Source organism: Cottoperca gobio, chromosome 16 (assembly GCF_900634415.1).
Source record: "Cottoperca gobio chromosome 16, fCotGob3.1, whole genome shotgun sequence".
Classification (NCBI taxonomy): Eukaryota; Metazoa; Chordata; class Actinopteri; order Perciformes; family Bovichtidae; genus Cottoperca; species Cottoperca gobio.
Genome location: NC_041370.1, coordinates 5,555,687 through 5,572,080, shown reverse-complemented (window position 1 = coordinate 5,572,080; position 16,394 = coordinate 5,555,687). Strand labels below are relative to the sequence as shown.

Below are 16,394 nucleotides of genomic sequence, written 5' to 3'. Positions count from 1 at the left end.
ATAAAATGCTGTTGCATCACCTGCTCAGGACATTAGTAGTAACAATATACAGCAATCTGAAAAATACATTTAGTAAATGAATCACTTGGAGATTGCATATAAAAGTACAGTATTTCCTGTGCTGGCAACCTCCAATGTAAACATTTATCCCCATTCCTTTGTTCCTTATTGTGGACTGCACTTCCACCTTGTGGTTTGTGTGAGGTATTGCAACACTTATATTAAAGTGGGATTTTAACCTCAGTGCACTTTACTGAATTAGACGCTGTGTGTTTGAATGTATTGCACACTGTGGATCAAAGATGGTGGCTTTTATTGCCTTTTTCTCTGGCTGTGTGGGTTGAAAGGTGAGAGGAGAGGGGGGGGGGGGGGGTTGTAATCTGGATAACGTGTCGGTGACGTCACTAATCCCAGGTGTGGCACGAGGAAACAGGTAGGCTGTTGTTGACGCGCGCAGGTTGCAGACAGTGGTGTTTCGCTTCGTTTGTGGCTGAGTGGAAGAGAAGAGCATCAGTGGGTTGTTTGTTCTGAGGAAGGAAGCTTCTTGAAGGAAGCTTCTTGAAGGAAGCTTCTTGCAGGAAAAAAAAAAAAAAAAAAAGCAAAGGAAGGTCTATAATTATCTCCCAGGGCTTTCTACTTTTCTTCCTCTCTTCGGATCCCACAGCGACGGGGCGGGTTAAAGAAGGGACTCCGCGGGCCGTCTGAAAACATGCAGGAATAGTGTTGTAAACGTTATTGTTCAGTATTTTAAACTCTAGTAGAGTATATGAATGTATACTCTCTTCAGCTCACACATTTGAGCTGCTTGAATTAGTTTGAGTTGGATCGATATTCATGCGTTTGGGACCGCTTGGAGCCATCTGCACTCTTCCTGTTTAGGTTTTAGGTGAGTACAGGTTACAGAGTTAAGAAGAATTCATTCAAAACTAAATGTAGATAACTTCACAATGCCACGGAGCTTTAACTAGATGCTATTTACATTGTCAGGAATAGTTTGCAACACCACGAGTATCATCAGAAACGCCCAAGTAAACAGGAAACGCTAATTAACATGCTGCTGTACCTCAATGTAACCTACTGTAAAAGGCTGCCCTACTGTACTGTAACTCATATGTCAAGTATTATGTGTTAGTCAAATCTCAGACTACATCTGAAAAGGGGATGTAATACTATTTCATGTTTTGTGTAAAACTTCTGCTTTATGCTTTATTTATTTACTGTCAATTGTACTTGAGTAATGTCCTACTGAAGGAGTGTATTTAATTACACTTGAAATACATTAATTTAATGTGTAATACTGGACATGTAGGAGTCATTTGAAGTGAGTAATCATAAAACCCCTTTTACATGATATATCTTTCCTATAGTAAAGTTACCTAGTTAGATTATCTCTCTTGCACTTGAACATTGTAGTATTGAACTCTGACAATTGGACACAATGATGCATGTTTAACGTACAGATGTGTAAATATATTTAGAGCTGCAACTATTCCATTAGTCAAACAACAGAAAGATAAATCGGCAACTATTTTCTTAATAGAACCTTAAAATGTCAAATGTTTGCTGTTTCCAGCATCTCAGAACGTGAGAATTTGATGGTTTTCTGCAGGATAATAAACTGAATATCTTTTGGGTTTTGAATAAAACGAGACATCTGAAGACAAAGTTATAAAATGTAAACTGTAAATGTAATTGTATCTCTATAGTTGCCAGTTTATTAGGTACACCTAGCTAAGAATAATGCAGTGTAACTGAGTAAGCCTTGCAATAATAAAGGTTATAATCAGTTATTGTTGAACCTGTTTTAGAGCGTTGATGATTCAACTTTATCGTTAATTTGAAGGCCCGTCTTTAATTTAGAATATTAAACCTGCTGTGTAGGACTGGAGCAGTGATGGAGAACATCGACCTCGAGCAGCAGGAGCCGCTCCCCGTGGACCGAGACGGGAGGCAGCTCAGGAATGCAGAGGACAAGCCTGATGGCGACCGAAAGAAGGGATGTTGTGAGAAGTTCCAGGAGTCAGTCTCCAAATGGATGCTTCCACAAGACTCCCGCAGCAAATACCTGGAAAGGGCCAACTGCTGCCCGCCCCCCATCTTCATCATCCTCATCAGTATTGCAGAGGTAGCGCTTGCCCTGAATGTGCACAACACACATATTGCATATTGAGTACTGGGACCATCAGTATGGATTCTGTGAACTAATTATACGTGCAGCCTACATATGGCTTCTATGCTGTCAGGGTGTTAATTACTTTATAGATTTGCTGTGATTGTATTAAGCAGAGCAGATATCGAGGTGATGTTATAAAAGGAATAATTTTAAATCATGACACTTATGAAAACAATTGACTTTTAATGGAAATGTTTGATTTTCACAATGACTAAGAGCTCTAAACTGAGAAGCTCTTGTTCAGCCACGAGAGTTCGTTTCTGTCTCTTTTGGCGTCTCCGCCTTCTCCTCTAAATGTCCTGATTCATAAATGGCCTCCGCAGAAGGGAGCAGGGAGCAGGCATGGTGTCAATGAAAACAGCAGCTTTATGTTAGACGTGCTACAGTTGATCCTCACTGGTTGGATCCAGAGTGTGGCAACAGAAAGCCTCTGTGTCCTTTTTGACTTTTAGCGTTCAGGTAAATAAATTGTGGAATTTGGAGGATCAGTGGGCAAGAGGGGGGGGGGGGGGGGCTGTGGCCTCAGTTTGCCCTCAAAACTATGGCTTTAAACGGAGGTATACTGTCTTTTATAACAACTTTGAGGTAAAGCCACCAGGAATGCTTTTCACATTGGCTGCATGTGGAATAAACAGAAGGAGGTTTGGTTTTCAGTCCAGGAGCTGGAAGACTTGTGGGCAGTCGCAGCAGCAGAGTAGTGGGCAGTCGCAGCAGCAGAGTAGACGGTCACTTGACTTTGTGTTTAGATTTCTTTATGGATTTTTTTATTGGATATTGTTGACCAGCTACAGATTAGTCACATTAACCCTTTTCTTTACTTTAAGTCCCATGATTTAGCATTGTTCAGAGTGATTATACGCAGATATACGTGTATATTAATGTATTTGTCAGCAACACATACATTATGAACGCATACTGAATGACAATATAGTAAAACCCAATTGTGCTGATGTAAAACATTGTTGACGTATACACTTATAGTTCCATTAAAGTGCGACACCAACCATTTATTAAATGTTCATATAGTGCTTATAAATGTTGAATAAGGAAATTATTACCTGTATTTTGTATTTTGAGGTTGTTTTTGTTCACATTTGTTTGTGAACTTGGTTTGAATGAGATATTTCCTTAACATTATTACTATACGGGCTGCACACTTGGCTCCTCATACTCAGGGACGAGCAGCTCACACATGTCCAATGTCGCTGCATTTGAATGTCTGTGAATGCTTTCTTTTCTTGGGGGGGGGGGGAGGAGGCACTTTATTTACGCAGAAAGGATCGACTGAGCTGCAGTGTTCTTTCTCATCGTGCCATCACTCTATGTTCCCACAGATGCAGGCATTAAGACTTATGAGCTACACTGTACGATCACTCTGGGGGGTTTTCTGTGGTCGGTTAAACACACTTCAACATCTGTATTTCTCATTTATACCCATATTTATTTTCTCAGCTGTTTGGGATTTAGCTTCAACAACCCCCCCCCCCCCCAACTATTTGATGTTTTTTATTCTCTAAAGACTAACTTGTGCGTATATATTTTCTGTTCTTCATCAGCTGGCAGTGTTTATCTACTACGCCGTGTGGAAGCCCCAGAAGCAGTGGGTGACCCTGGAGGAAGGCATCTGGAAAAGCTCCCTTACATACAAGCCTGAGAACAGGCAGGAAGCATGGCGCTTCATCTCCTACATGTTTGTCCACGCCGGGTAAGCATTGGGCAGTCCTTTTTTAGATACTTTAATCACACGATGAAAGCTCGAGTCACTGTGGGAAGTGGACAAACACCCACCAAAATAGACACTTTACAGAACAGTGTCACGGCCCTGCAGTAAAGTCCATAATGAGTGTCAGAGGTTTTGATTCAACGCTGTCGTCATATTTCGAGACTGCGGATTGTAACCACTGCAACTCGTTCCTGTGTTTGGTATATGTCATCATGATTTTGACACTTCCTTTCTGTTGCTGCATTACTTCATATTCACAGTTACAGAGGCGAGTCGTATGAAGCGCGGTGTTATTAGCTCAGAGGTACATAGAGGCCAGACAGTATTTACGTGCCACAACTGTCAAAACACGTCTGAGTGGTGAAAGAAACCACGAGTGCATAAGCCACAGGAAAAACAAAAGAACATGACTACACCGAAGCTCAGAGGAAAGAGGAACAGCGGTCACAGTCACACGCCAGCTCTGACTGAAAGACACCGAACAGGATATTTGCTTAGAGGATAAGGCTTCTGGTTTTCTATGTATTTCTTTTTTACCAACAAATCCCATGAAATCACCAAAACAGACACGGACTGAATCCCTCTGTGTAGCCAGATGTAGTTTATCCATCTTCAGAGAGGTAACTGAGGTCCACAACAAAAACAGTATTTACTTCTGTTTAAGTAACCAGCTGTTTTTATTAATATAATGATGTATTTGGGAGCAGTTTACTTCATGGTCGGGGAGTGTTTGTGGTCTTAGAGTAGAACATCTGGTAGTTACTGCAGGGCTGCGGGTGTTTCTGATATTCTGTCCAGAAGTATATCCTGCTTATCCTTCACCTCTGCCTGTCTAGTGTGGAGCACATTGTGGGCAACCTGGTGATGCAGCTGCTGCTGGGCATCCCGCTGGAGCTGGTCCACAAAGGATTTGAAGTGGGAATGGTTTACATGGCGGGCGTCCTGGCAGGTGAGCGTCACCTTGATCGTTACACAAGCGGCGTAGGACTGTGTTTTACATCAAAGTTAATGGACAATGTTTGCATTTCTTTAATGTTAAAGATGTCGGCCATATCATGCGCTCAGAGAATTCAACATTGTTTTTGTTTGTTGACATTTCTGCTGTTGCAAATTCAGGAATGCGCTTCAGGAATGTTCTACTGCAGGGGTGTCACTAACTCGTGTTAGTTCAGGGGCCACATGCAGCACAATTTGATCTCAAGTGGGCCGGACCAGTAACATCACAGCATAATAACCTGTAAATAACGACTCCATATCTTCCCTTCGTTTTAGTGCAAAATGTTCAAACTTTGTCTTTTTACAAAACATTATGAACCTGAAATTTCTTAAGAAAAAAAGTTGCAATTTCAACAACAGTATTATTTTATCATTTACACATGTGTGTTACAACTTACAGATCACAGTGTATCTACAAAGGCACAACACATGTTGTCGCAGGTATCTGGAACAGTGTTTTACTTTATGATCAAATCAACTAATCTTTACACTTTACAAAGTCATCCCGCGGGCCGGATTGGACCCTCTGGCGGGCCGGATTTGGCCCCCGGGCTGCATGTTTGACACCCCTGCTCTACTGTATGTCATGTTTTTCGTGTATATATATATATATATATATATATATATATATATACATACAGACACTTTATTGATCCTGAGGGAAATTCAGGCATCCAGTAGCTTAAAAGACATATAACATCTGCCCCCCCCCCCCCCCCCTCCATTAAAAAGTAAGTACACATTTTAAACATTATAAATACAGGCTGTTGTAAATAATTACAAAAGTACACTGCAACATTGACCACTGTTTAGCGTGATGGACTGAGCTACGACTGCAGTTGGTTTATGCGACCCCCGTGCTGCAGAGAGACGAATGAATCCTCAAACATCAGTGTTTGTGAATGCACCCCCACATCCAACACTAACTCGTCTTCAAGTAGTTTTTTTTCCTTGTCTTTGTGTTGGAGCTTGTACCTTGCGGTCAGAAATGCCACTGATACTTTATTGTGTTTCCCCTCAGGCTCTTTGGCCAGCTCCATTTTTGATCCTCACAGTGCCTTGGTGGGAGCTTCTGGGGGGGTTTATGCTCTAATAGGAGGATATTTTATGAACGCAGTAGTGGTGAGTTTCCATAAAGTTCAGAGCGGGTTATGAACATCAGCATTTCAGACTCAAATGTTTACTTTGTTGTTTATGTGTCAATGTTTTAGATATTTTAAAGATAGACGTATTAAGAGCATTTGATGTAAAGGTCATATTTATGACTGAATGTAAGATAACTTTATATTAGACTGAAGTACTAAGCACACATTCAATCCCTAACTGTTTTTGTTTTAACACATATTGATCTAAAATGATTTTGGACTTTGGGCTTTCACTGTGTTTTCAGGCTTATTTGTTATCGTGTGCACTTTGTAAACTAAAACATCAGTACGGTGACGGATGCTTTGATTTCACAGAACTTCCGAGAGATGATTCCTCTCCTTGGAGTGTTTCGAATCGTCGCCATAGTGATATTTGGTACGTTCACCGGTGTGCTTTCAAACCTTTTATGTTAGTTTTCTAAACTGCTGAGAGCACACGTTAAAAAAGTGACATTTCATACTTTCTGTCTCCACAGTTGGCACAGATTTTGGATTTGCCTTCTACAGAAGATTTGCCAGCAGCGAGGATGGTTTGAATGTATGCTTTTCCTTCCCTTGTACAGTAAAGGACTTATAATACAAATAAAAACTCCTTCTAAACCTTTTCAGATAAGGAAATAGCCTCAAGCACAATCCAGTTAATGCACCTAACCCAGGATGACGTTGTTTGATGATAGATTTAATTTGCTTGTTGCCTACAGGCAAGACCAGTAGCTCTTGCTGGGACTTGATTATTCTTCCAGATAAATGCACCTCTGTATGAGCACAGACTGAAAACCAACACACTTTTCACTCAACCTGCTTCTTTTTAGGTGAAGTGACTCCATAGTTTCAGTTTTTAAGAAGTAAAACAGAACATTTAAAGTATCTTCTTCCTGTTCGATGAAGCTTTCCATCCGATCACCCTGAGTACCGACTCTAAAACCCTCGTTCTTTACTCGCTCCCCCACCTTGTTATCTCCCTTCTTTTCCCCCCGACCCTTCGTTTCGGCTGTTAAACTGGTCCTGCAAGTTTCTTTGTGCGTGCAGTCGGATGACAGTGTTTCATTTAATTTGTAGTAATTAGGCCAACAAGCGAACTCTGAAACCTGACTTCATCTTCCCTCCTCCCAGGTGTCCTTCGTGGCTCATTTTGCAGGAATTGCGGCCGGGATGACCATCGGCTACGTGTTCTTCAGTGCTTATAACCATAAGCTCCTCAAAGACCCACGTTTCTGGCTGTGTATACTGTGTTACGTGGTCTTTGTGGTGTTTGCTGTGGTCTTCAACATTTTCCTGACCCCCGTATCATAGGACCATGCAGCTGCTTTACAAGTTAACACTACAAGCCTTTGAGTCACATGCAGGAAGCTGAGGAACTGATGTGTTTCAGAGAAAAGTTGGACTTTGTGAATGAGTGCGCAGGGTATTTTTAAATATTTCCATCAGATTACTTATTTTAAGTTGAAGGGGAAGGGCGCCTCCTGCTGTTTATGCGTAGCATTGCAGAAGCATTCATAACGTTTTAGACAAAGTTGAGCAAAACGTGCCTTTTTAAAAGTGAGTAATTTAGAACTGAGTGAAATGTTTTTTTTTTTTAATGTGCTGTCTGATAATATTTTTGTGTTTTGAGTATTTTGTATGTGAGTTTTTAGATCTCTTTGTACTCTGATTATCAGGAAATGAATGAACACTGGTCCTATTTCATGTAACTTTTCTTAGGAAATATTGCTTCAACTGTTTAATTGCATATTTTGATGCTATTCTTCTCTTAAAACCATCATGGACTTTCAGTATTTATGAAATGTGCCTTTAAACGTGGTGAAATCCTCCACCGTATTAAACATCTAATTTCATGACGACTTGACCGTATGACTGCACTGACGAGAAGAAAAGAGTTTACAAAAGAAGTCTCCCGACAAAAAGGGATGAATGTCCAACACGTCTGCGGAGTTGCTCCTCCCTTCTGTAAGCAACAGAGCTGGTTTACCATCAGGCCATGGCTTAATGCCACGGTATTGTTTCAGTCACTTCCTGTTGACAGGACGTGGCTAAATACAGGTTGAGTTGCAAAACTGTTGATTTATTTCCCCTTACTTCTGTCAAACTTGGTTGTTTTTTTTCAACCTTGGAACTACAAAACTTTGTCTTTAAACATAAACAGTTCTTTGAAACACCATCTGATGTAATTTGTTGGTAGAAATAGATCTTAAGTTACTTCATTTAATCAAATTTGATGTTTTTTTAAGTTTAAAATTGTCAAATTGAATCTGAACTTCTGCCAAAACAATACACAAGTATAGATTTTGTCTGATGAACATATAGAGCAGATAACAAAGTGCGTATTCAGCAGTTTGTTGTTTGTTGCTGCAATGACTCTGTTATGTATATTAGATTGAACCCGTATAGCAGCGACTGCTTTTTACAGTATGTGGAAAGTTCCATAGTTTCCAAACACAGCTCATCAATATAACTTAGTGCATCAATATTCAATTATCACACGCTTGTTTGCCTTGACCCCGAAACAGTGGGAATTGGTACGTTGCTCTATGTAGACCAGCAATCGAACAATCTGTTGTCATTGGATAAGACTGCTGAAGCATCAGAATCTGCAAGGAACTCAGCTTTTGTATCTTAACATAAATATGTACTGCTAAGCAGTCATTGTTGCAATACTTTTGCATTTCTTATTAGATCATATTAATGAGCATCTTGCTTTAAAATACTGATAATAACACTGTGGGTTTGGTTTGGTCCTAAAGACAACAGATACAATAGATGAAAAGTAAAGTTCATGAGAAAATGTTCTAAATGTACCTGTAATATGTGAATTATTTTAGATCCTGGCACCAGTCTCATGGCCGTTCAGGATTTCTTTCATCAGCTTCCATAATGGCCCAGTCATGACCTGCCCTACTCTGCCTCTGATTGGCTGAGCCTGACGCCAGGCTGTGTTCACTTTGTCACAAGAGAGAGTTGATACATAATCTCACTTCACTGGGGGGAGGTGGACAGTAACTAATTACAGTAGCTAAGTACAGTAACTTGAGTACAATGTTGATATACTTATACTTTACTCAAGTATTTCCATTGTCTGCTACTTTATCATTTTACTCTTTAATCTTTTTACTCCACTGCATTAATTTGTTAATAATACAAAATACATTCAACAAATAAAATAAGATAAGATAAGGGGAGACATTCACAAGGTGGCAGTATAATAAAGTATATATATATATATATATGTTATGTATATGTATGTATATATAAATAAGTAATATTAAGACATTAAAGCTTCACTAATTATAATCCAGTGATATAATAAACATTATTCTACTTTCACTTTTGGTACATAAAGTATATTTTGATGCTAATACTTTTGTATTTTTCTACTTCAGTAACATTTTAAATGTAGGCCTTTTACTTGTAACAGAGTATTTCTACACTGTGGTATTAGTACTTTTACTATCTCTACTCACTTCTTACTTCTATGAAAGAAATCCATTTCCAGACTTCAATAAACTGCATACTAATTCTTAAAAGTGCACTTAGTCCTTCACCTTTATGTTAAATAAATGAACATCTAAATGTGTTTAGTCTCAGGGGTTTAACTGCTGGATGCAAGATGGCTTCTACTTCACTGAAAAGTTCATTAAAAGTTCATATTGTAGTATGTTCTCTGCACATACATACCTCATTCTGCACAGTGAAGGTCAAACATCCAAGTGAAGTAACCACAAGCAAAACATATAAGGATATTTGTCCAAAATCCTTTAAGACAGGCTAAAATATTAGGTAATTTAATGCCATATCAATGTAACTTATATACCGTTAAATGTAATGTACATATATTGTATATATTTTTCATTTTGTATCAATGAACTGTGTTGTCAGACAGTAAGCCAGGGGATGTCCTGGGGTTGAAGTACAAGTGCAAATTGATTTGGATTTGAAGGGGAAATAATAATAGGATAAATAGGATTTTCCCAATACGTTACCCCGGCGTGACCCTCTGCACCCGAATATGTTTGTACCAGACTGGTTTGAATCAATCGGCCGGGCAGAATGAGAAGTTTTAGGTCAGATGGGAAAAGTTCAGCTTCAAATGAACAGACGGGTGAACCACATACGAGCTGAGCTGGTGGGTTGAATCTCGTCAACACACAAATGAGGCCAAACACTCCCATAGTTAGTCTGTGTTGCCCTGTGCAGCTTCAGAAGAATGAATACACATTATTTCACATCACGAGTGTGAAGCTGGAACATCATAACTGAGGCAGGTTTATCACACAGAGGCATTTAAAGGTATTTAGATTTGGACGCTGTGTGAAGTTGGCAGGCACACTAATCCATTGTGATAGATTTCTTGTAAATGGGATAAAATAATGTGTCAAGTGCATGAGAACTTAATTACATCCACAGAGGACCAGCATGGTATGAAATCGGACATGATGACTCATTGATTACTTCGCTATAGAAGAAAACTATTGATCGTGCGAGGCCTGTGTGGATAACTGACTGGTATTGATAATGTGGGGGATTCCAAACACAGGGACTGTTTCTTCTTCTCTTTGTTTGTACGTATGGAGCAAATGGACTCCCAACAATTCAGTGCTAACAAATCCTAAGCATGTAGTCTGGATTTGCAAAGCATCTATTTGGAAACAGCTTGATTATTTGCACCCACACCTAATGTGCACACCCAAATAAGGCATAACAAAAACTATTTGTAACATTTCGTCACAAGCATCTGGAACAGATTTTTACTTTGCAAAGTCATCCCACGGGCTGCATGTTTGACGCCCCTGATTACAAGCCGCACCGCTGTGAGCCTGTGATCTAAATGCATCGGTGAAGCTGTTGGTATTGACTTTCTCTGGTCAGAGTAGAGTTGGCAACCTTCCCTCAACACGCAGTTGTTCCCACTTTGTTTCTGGCAACACAGAAGCAGAGGCGGGTCACTGAGGTTTAGGCCATGTACAGGAACTCATGTGGAGGGTGCCAACGATTTTTAAAAACTTTTTGGTGACCATGGCTGCATGACCCGAGGAAATCTAAGTCAGCACCGACAGTCTGTCCACGCCGCTGCAAGGTAAATGGAAACGGCAAGTTAACAAATCTCTGCCGATGGGTTTATATAACGACACCGCTGAGGGGAACGGTTTTATTAAGACAAAACTGCAACGCTGACCATCCAAGGGAACATATCACTGGATGAACAAGTCCTCTCTGTCTGCTTTTTTTCTTTTCTTTTGCAAATATGTGACACTGTGACACATTTTTACTTCAAAAATGTTCTCCTAGTAAATGTTGAATTTTTCTTATTGAGAGGTATTGTAATTTATTGATACTTACATTATTACTGCAAAATCTAAATGTCAATTTTCACTTGTTTTCTGGGTTTTTGGTGGTTTACGACACAATAAGATCATGCATATTGTGTTCTTTTAATCTGAAAAGGCCACGTATGTTGTCACTTAATGTATCACCTCAAAGGTGTACCGTACTTCTTGTTACTGTATATTCATCGTACCTTTATACACACCAATTTTACCCTGTTTCAGCAGATTTTCTTCCCTAATTATTTCATCTCTCTCCATCACTGACTTTCTACCAGTCAAAATGGCAGTGTGAAGATGGGGGACTGGAACTTCCTTGGGGGGATTTTGGAGGAGGTGCATATCCATTCTACTATGGTAGGGAAGATCTGGCTCACCATCCTGTTCATCTTCCGTATGCTGGTCCTCGGGGTGGCAGCTGAGGATGTGTGGAACGACGAGCAGGCGGACTTCATATGCAACACTGAGCAGCCTGGATGCAGAAATGTGTGCTACGACCACGCTTTTCCAATCTCCCTCATCCGCTACTGGGTGCTGCAGGTCATTTTCGTGTCTTCTCCCTCACTGGTTTACATGGGCCACGCTCTCTACAGGCTGCGGGCGCTGGAGAAGGCACGGCAGAAGAAGAAGGCTCTGCTGCGGAAGGAGCTGGAGTGGGTCGATGTGGAGTTGGCAGAAGCCAGGAAGAGGATTGAGCGGGAAATGAAACAGCTTGATCAGGGGAAGCTTAACAAAGCTCCTCTGAGGGGCTCTCTGCTGCGTACCTACGTGGCTCACGTCGTCACTCGCTCTGTGGTCGAGGTGGCCTTCATGACAGGACAGTACCTCCTTTATGGCTTTCACCTCTACCCGCTCTTCAAGTGTGAGCGGGATCCGTGTCCCAATGCCGTGGACTGTTATGTTTCCAGACCGACAGAGAAAAGTGTCTTCATGGTTTTCATGCAATGCATTGCGGCAATTTCCCTCTTCCTTAACATCCTGGAGATCACGCATCTGGGTTACAAGAAGATTAAAAAGAGCATCTTGGAATTCTACCCTCACTTGAGAGACGAGAAAGATGAACTTGATGACTTCTACGCCAACAAATGTAAAAAAGAATCTGTTGTGCAAATGTGCACCGGTGTGCCCAGAAAGGCAACGATTGCCTCTGCATCCAGTCACTACAACCTCTTGATGGAGAGGATGCAAGGCACAAGCATGTACCCGAACCTTATCAAACCTTCAACCTTTCTACCTCCTCAGGGCGAGCTGGCCACTCATCACAATTTGGGTGATTCCAGAAGCCCCCCACATTGTAACTGCACCTTGACTACCAACAAGCCCTGCTCTCTGTGCTGCGACTCCCTGACTAATCCAAAGCAGGAGGACTTTCTGCATCTTCCCCCACTCAGTAAAGAGAATAATAATGAAAGAGGGAGCCCTGACTCCCCAAAATGCCCACAGAAGGCAGCGGACAATTCCTCCTTCCCCACGCTGCCAGTAAGTGCGTCGAAGAGGCCGTGGAAGGCTCACAGCTCTTTCAATTGCTCCACAGTGTTGGAGGGTAAAAGCTCAGACACAGATTCATACGAGGTGGCAAAAGCAAGCAAAGGACATCCCTCGACTCAAACACATTCGAAATCAGATGCCAAACATCAAAGCCGGCCCTCCAGCCCAGAGTCACTGTCTGAATCCAGCTCAGGATCCAGGCACAACCCCAGACCCCCGTCCTCCAACTGCAAAACATCAATGGCAAGTAATTCAAGCAGCAAACGAGCGGCAGACCTGCACATCTAAAATTCAAATGCAAACTGCTTCCAATCCGTGTTGATTCGACCGTCATATCTACATTTAACAGCACTCTAAGCTGCTTCCTGCCTGGTGAGAGTTGTATGTTTGTGTTTTTGTTCTAAACTTTTAACAACTCAGTCTAAATAATATGGCGTGGTTTAAAACCCTGTTGCAGTTTATCTGACACGTATAATTGCTTTTGGTGACGATACAATAATGACTTTGTATAGTTTGTTTTATATATTTTTTCAACTGTTTTTGACTAATTGCATGTATTGCTACCCAATTAGCATAACAATAAATGTAATATAAGCATTGACGAGATTAGATGGGCCTGCACTGGGTCAAATATAGACGTCTTAAACGGTGTTTTTCGTCTTAGTGGTACATATATACACATTGTAAAAAGTTCCAATATCATTTCACTATAAAGAGAAATGTCAGTACATCCTGGCTACTGCACTTGCTCTTTAGGCTGGCGACCGTTTCATTTTCTCAGTACATAAGTACACTTGTAAAATGTAGCATTTCATGGTAGACTTATGACTGTCCCATAGTAATGTCATACTAAACAAAAACATCCAGATATTTAGGGAGTAGAGATGAGTTAGTCTGAAGTTTTATTTATTATCTATATTATATATTTTCAGGCATTAGAAGAGGGATTTGGTCAACACATCAGTTTCCTGAGCATATCAATAAGCAGCTAACATAGCAGCACTAACCTCACCAACAACACTGTAGGATTACTGTCCTGCTTCATAGTTTATTCTACAATCATCAGATTAAACCTGGTAGAAACGCACATGTCCACTAAGTCTTCATTTGTCTCCGTATTATTATTATACATGGTTTGTTTCCTGAGAAGATTTTGTTCATTAGGATGCAAAGTAATGACTGTTATGCAATGTTGACATAAACATCTGTATCTGACCATAACAATCCTCTGATTTTCCAATAAAAGGCCTGAAATTGCTCTTTAGAAATAAGTTCAGTGATACAACAATAGTTACAAGACTGTGTTTTATTTTACAACTGTTCACTTACAGCAGATCTTTGGAAATAAAGTATAAGTGTGTTTTTGTCACACACTGTCATATAGATGGACAGAGTGTATGTGTTTATAACTGACAGTAAATATTACATTTTTAGCACATCGGTTATTTTCTTTGATAGACCTTCAAAAAAATTAAAAAAAAAGAAGAGACATTCCCCATGTCTTAATAACGGACTTTTCCAGTTGTAGAGAAAAGCATTTTCTCAGTTAAGCCAAGATAAAACAAGAAACAAACTTACATACATGTACAGAATAAGTTAAAGTCTAAGAAACATAGTAGAAAATAAGATTTACAAAAACAGGTACCTAAAATGTTTTGCCTTTCATGTAAAAGTGTTATCGTGTCTTGAAAGTGACAGCAAAATAAATCACATTAATTAAGAAAGTGCTGCTGCTGTGGTCTAGTCCACCGTGGCTGCGTCTTCAGGTTCATACTGCTGCAGCTGGAGAGATGGAGGAGAAAGTGCCTCCATGTTAAACAGCATGTCGTGAGATGACGCGCGCAACTTTTACGATAACAACCAACAAAAGCTTACCCTGGTTTTGAGGTCTTTGTTTTCCTCTACCAGACAAGCACATCTCTGCCTCAAGTCAATCACCTCCTGCTGCAGAGCATCAGAGTCCGCTGAAGTCTGACCCGCAACATTGAGGTGCTGCTTCACAAATCTGGAGGGGGTTGGTTAAAGAATCTACAGCAAGCAGTTCTTTACTTTTCTCTTTATTATTATTAGTATTATTATTATCCAAGGCTTAACTAAACCAAGACACAATTTCTGCAACCACTCAACGTATAGAAGGATACTCCAGAGCATTGTTGGGCTTTTCAGGTTGTTCATACAAAGACACTAGAACTGGAAAAAAGAAAAAAAGAGTTAATAAGATTACACAAGAAATTAGGAAACCACTGATCGGGGTGGGTATCAAACATCAATCCTTTTTTGGGTACCAACCAAATTGGATACCGAAACAGATTGTTGGCAGCAAATGATTTCTTAAGATTCTTGTGTTTAATTGTTCTTTGCTTAGATATTTCCTAAGTGAAATAATTATTTATGCAAAGTTGTTGCATTGCTGCTTTGTATTTGTAGTTATAAAGACAAGTTTGTCAACTGGTTTGTCAAGAAAAAAAGGGTTTCGCAACACAATCAACCTTATTCTAAGACTGTCATCAGATGATCATTTGGTGTTGGTTACTAATCACAGAAAATCAATAGTTTGCTATTAATTAGTATTTTCACTTCAGTCCTTTCAAAAGAGGATACGTGCTGACCATTTGTACAAGTGAAGTTTGTAAATAGTGCCCAAAGAGAGAAGACATCTGCAGAAGAAAAGTGCCATACCACTGGTTAGACTGTCGACTACTCCAGCTTTCTCCAAGTATCTCCGAAACTGCTCCCTTTTGGGGTCTGGAGCCTGTACAAGGAAACAAAAGTCATGCACTTTTATTACTAACATCAAGGCGAGTTAACTAGAATACCATAGATCTGTAGATAAAACATAAAGCATGGTTAAAAATGACTTTCCACTTGATTAGTCGTTCATTTCCTCCTTGTACGTTATTTAAAGTTAACTTACTAGACATAAAAAGCAGTACATATGTAATACAAAAAGCAGTTTTTAGTTGGTGTATTGACATTATCTTAATTTAAGTGTATCCACAAACATTTACAAACTAATTAATGAGCTGTCACAGGTGGTCCGTGGCTCACTAATGAACACCTTGTAACCTCCCAGCTGGCTAAGCTAACATTAGCTTAGCTAGCTTGCAGTTAGTAGACAATAAAGAGTTTCTACGGAGCATTAAGATAAAGCGACAGCAAACACACTTACTCTATAATGTGCCATAATGATGTAGGCTATAAAGTTGACTTTCTTCAATGTTGTTATATCCCGCTTGACACTGCACACCAAATTTTGAAACTGAGGTAAAGAGCCGGCAGGAAAAGTTTCGTTTCACCTTCTTTCAAGAAGCAATGGTTGTGGTGGGCTGGGTGCTGCCTTCAAGTGTTCCTCGTAAAAATAACAACGTGTATCAAACACAAGCCAGAGCGAAAATCATCATTAGCTGTTGGTTTTATTTTTTAGACTCATTATCTCAATATTTATCAAAGTTATGGCTACAATCCTTGTTAGAATACGCAAAGCTCCAACTAAAGTGCGTCTTTTAATAAATTACATGCCATCTTCTTTAATTGAAGTGAAAACGTGCGTA

At 40.1% G+C, this 16,394-nt stretch overlaps 3 protein-coding genes across 4 annotated transcripts; 2 read left to right on the top strand and 1 right to left on the bottom strand.

Annotated features, from left to right (window-relative positions):
* Positions 1–395: 395 nt before the first annotated feature.
* rhbdl2 (rhomboid, veinlet-like 2 (Drosophila)) lies at positions 396–8,193 on the top strand. 2 transcript variants are annotated; one of them, XM_029450723.1, is made up of 8 exons: positions 396–433; positions 1,882–2,125; positions 3,730–3,878; positions 4,733–4,845; positions 5,914–6,014; positions 6,353–6,413; positions 6,514–6,575; positions 7,151–8,193. In XM_029450723.1, exons 2-8 carry the CDS (start codon positions 1,895–1,897, stop codon positions 7,328–7,330), a joined length of 897 nt encoding a protein of 298 aa, XP_029306583.1. In that variant the 5' UTR covers positions 396–433; positions 1,882–1,894; the 3' UTR covers positions 7,331–8,193. The 2 variants fall into 2 exon arrangements, with proteins under 2 accessions (XP_029306583.1, XP_029306582.1); XM_029450722.1 differs by lacking the exon at positions 396–433 and adding an exon at positions 462–886.
* A 3,459-nt stretch (positions 8,194–11,652) lies between these two features.
* Positions 11,653–13,910, top strand: gja9a (gap junction protein alpha 9a). The gene has a single exon (XM_029452373.1). It carries the CDS (start codon positions 11,653–11,655, stop codon positions 13,129–13,131), a length of 1,479 nt encoding a protein of 492 aa, XP_029308233.1. The 3' UTR covers positions 13,132–13,910.
* A 219-nt stretch (positions 13,911–14,129) lies between these two features.
* LOC115021743 (c-Myc-binding protein-like) lies at positions 14,130–16,368 on the bottom strand. Its single transcript, XM_029452374.1, has 5 exons — positions 16,013–16,368; positions 15,523–15,595; positions 14,985–15,033; positions 14,719–14,848; positions 14,130–14,625 (listed from the first exon to the last, which is right to left on the bottom strand). Exons 1-5 carry the CDS (start codon positions 16,025–16,027, stop codon positions 14,584–14,586), a joined length of 309 nt encoding a protein of 102 aa, XP_029308234.1. The 5' UTR covers positions 16,028–16,368; the 3' UTR covers positions 14,130–14,583.
* Positions 16,369–16,394: the final 26 nt, after the last annotated feature.

Excerpts from the sequence above, each read along its gene's own strand:
- rhbdl2 (XM_029450723.1), top strand. The coding sequence starts at position 1,895 with ATGGAGAACATCGACCTCGAGCAGCAGGAGCCGCTCCCCGTGGACCGA. Across the intron at positions 4,846-5,913 it reads CATGGCGGGCGTCCTGGCAG|GCTCTTTGGCCAGCTCCATT; the intron begins GTGAGCGTCACC and ends GTTTCCCCTCAG. Across the intron at positions 6,414-6,513 it reads CGTCGCCATAGTGATATTTG|TTGGCACAGATTTTGGATTT; the intron begins GTACGTTCACCG and ends CTGTCTCCACAG.
- LOC115021743 (XM_029452374.1), bottom strand. Across the intron at positions 15,034-15,522 it reads AGTCGACAGTCTAACCAGTG|TTCTAGTGTCTTTGTATGAA; the intron begins GTATGGCACTTT and ends TCTTTTTTCCAG. Across the intron at positions 14,626-14,718 it reads ACAAAGACCTCAAAACCAGG|CTGCAGCAGTATGAACCTGA; the intron begins GTAAGCTTTTGT and ends CCATCTCTCCAG.
- gja9a (XM_029452373.1), top strand. The coding sequence starts at position 11,653 with ATGGGGGACTGGAACTTCCTTGGGGGGATTTTGGAGGAGGTGCATATC.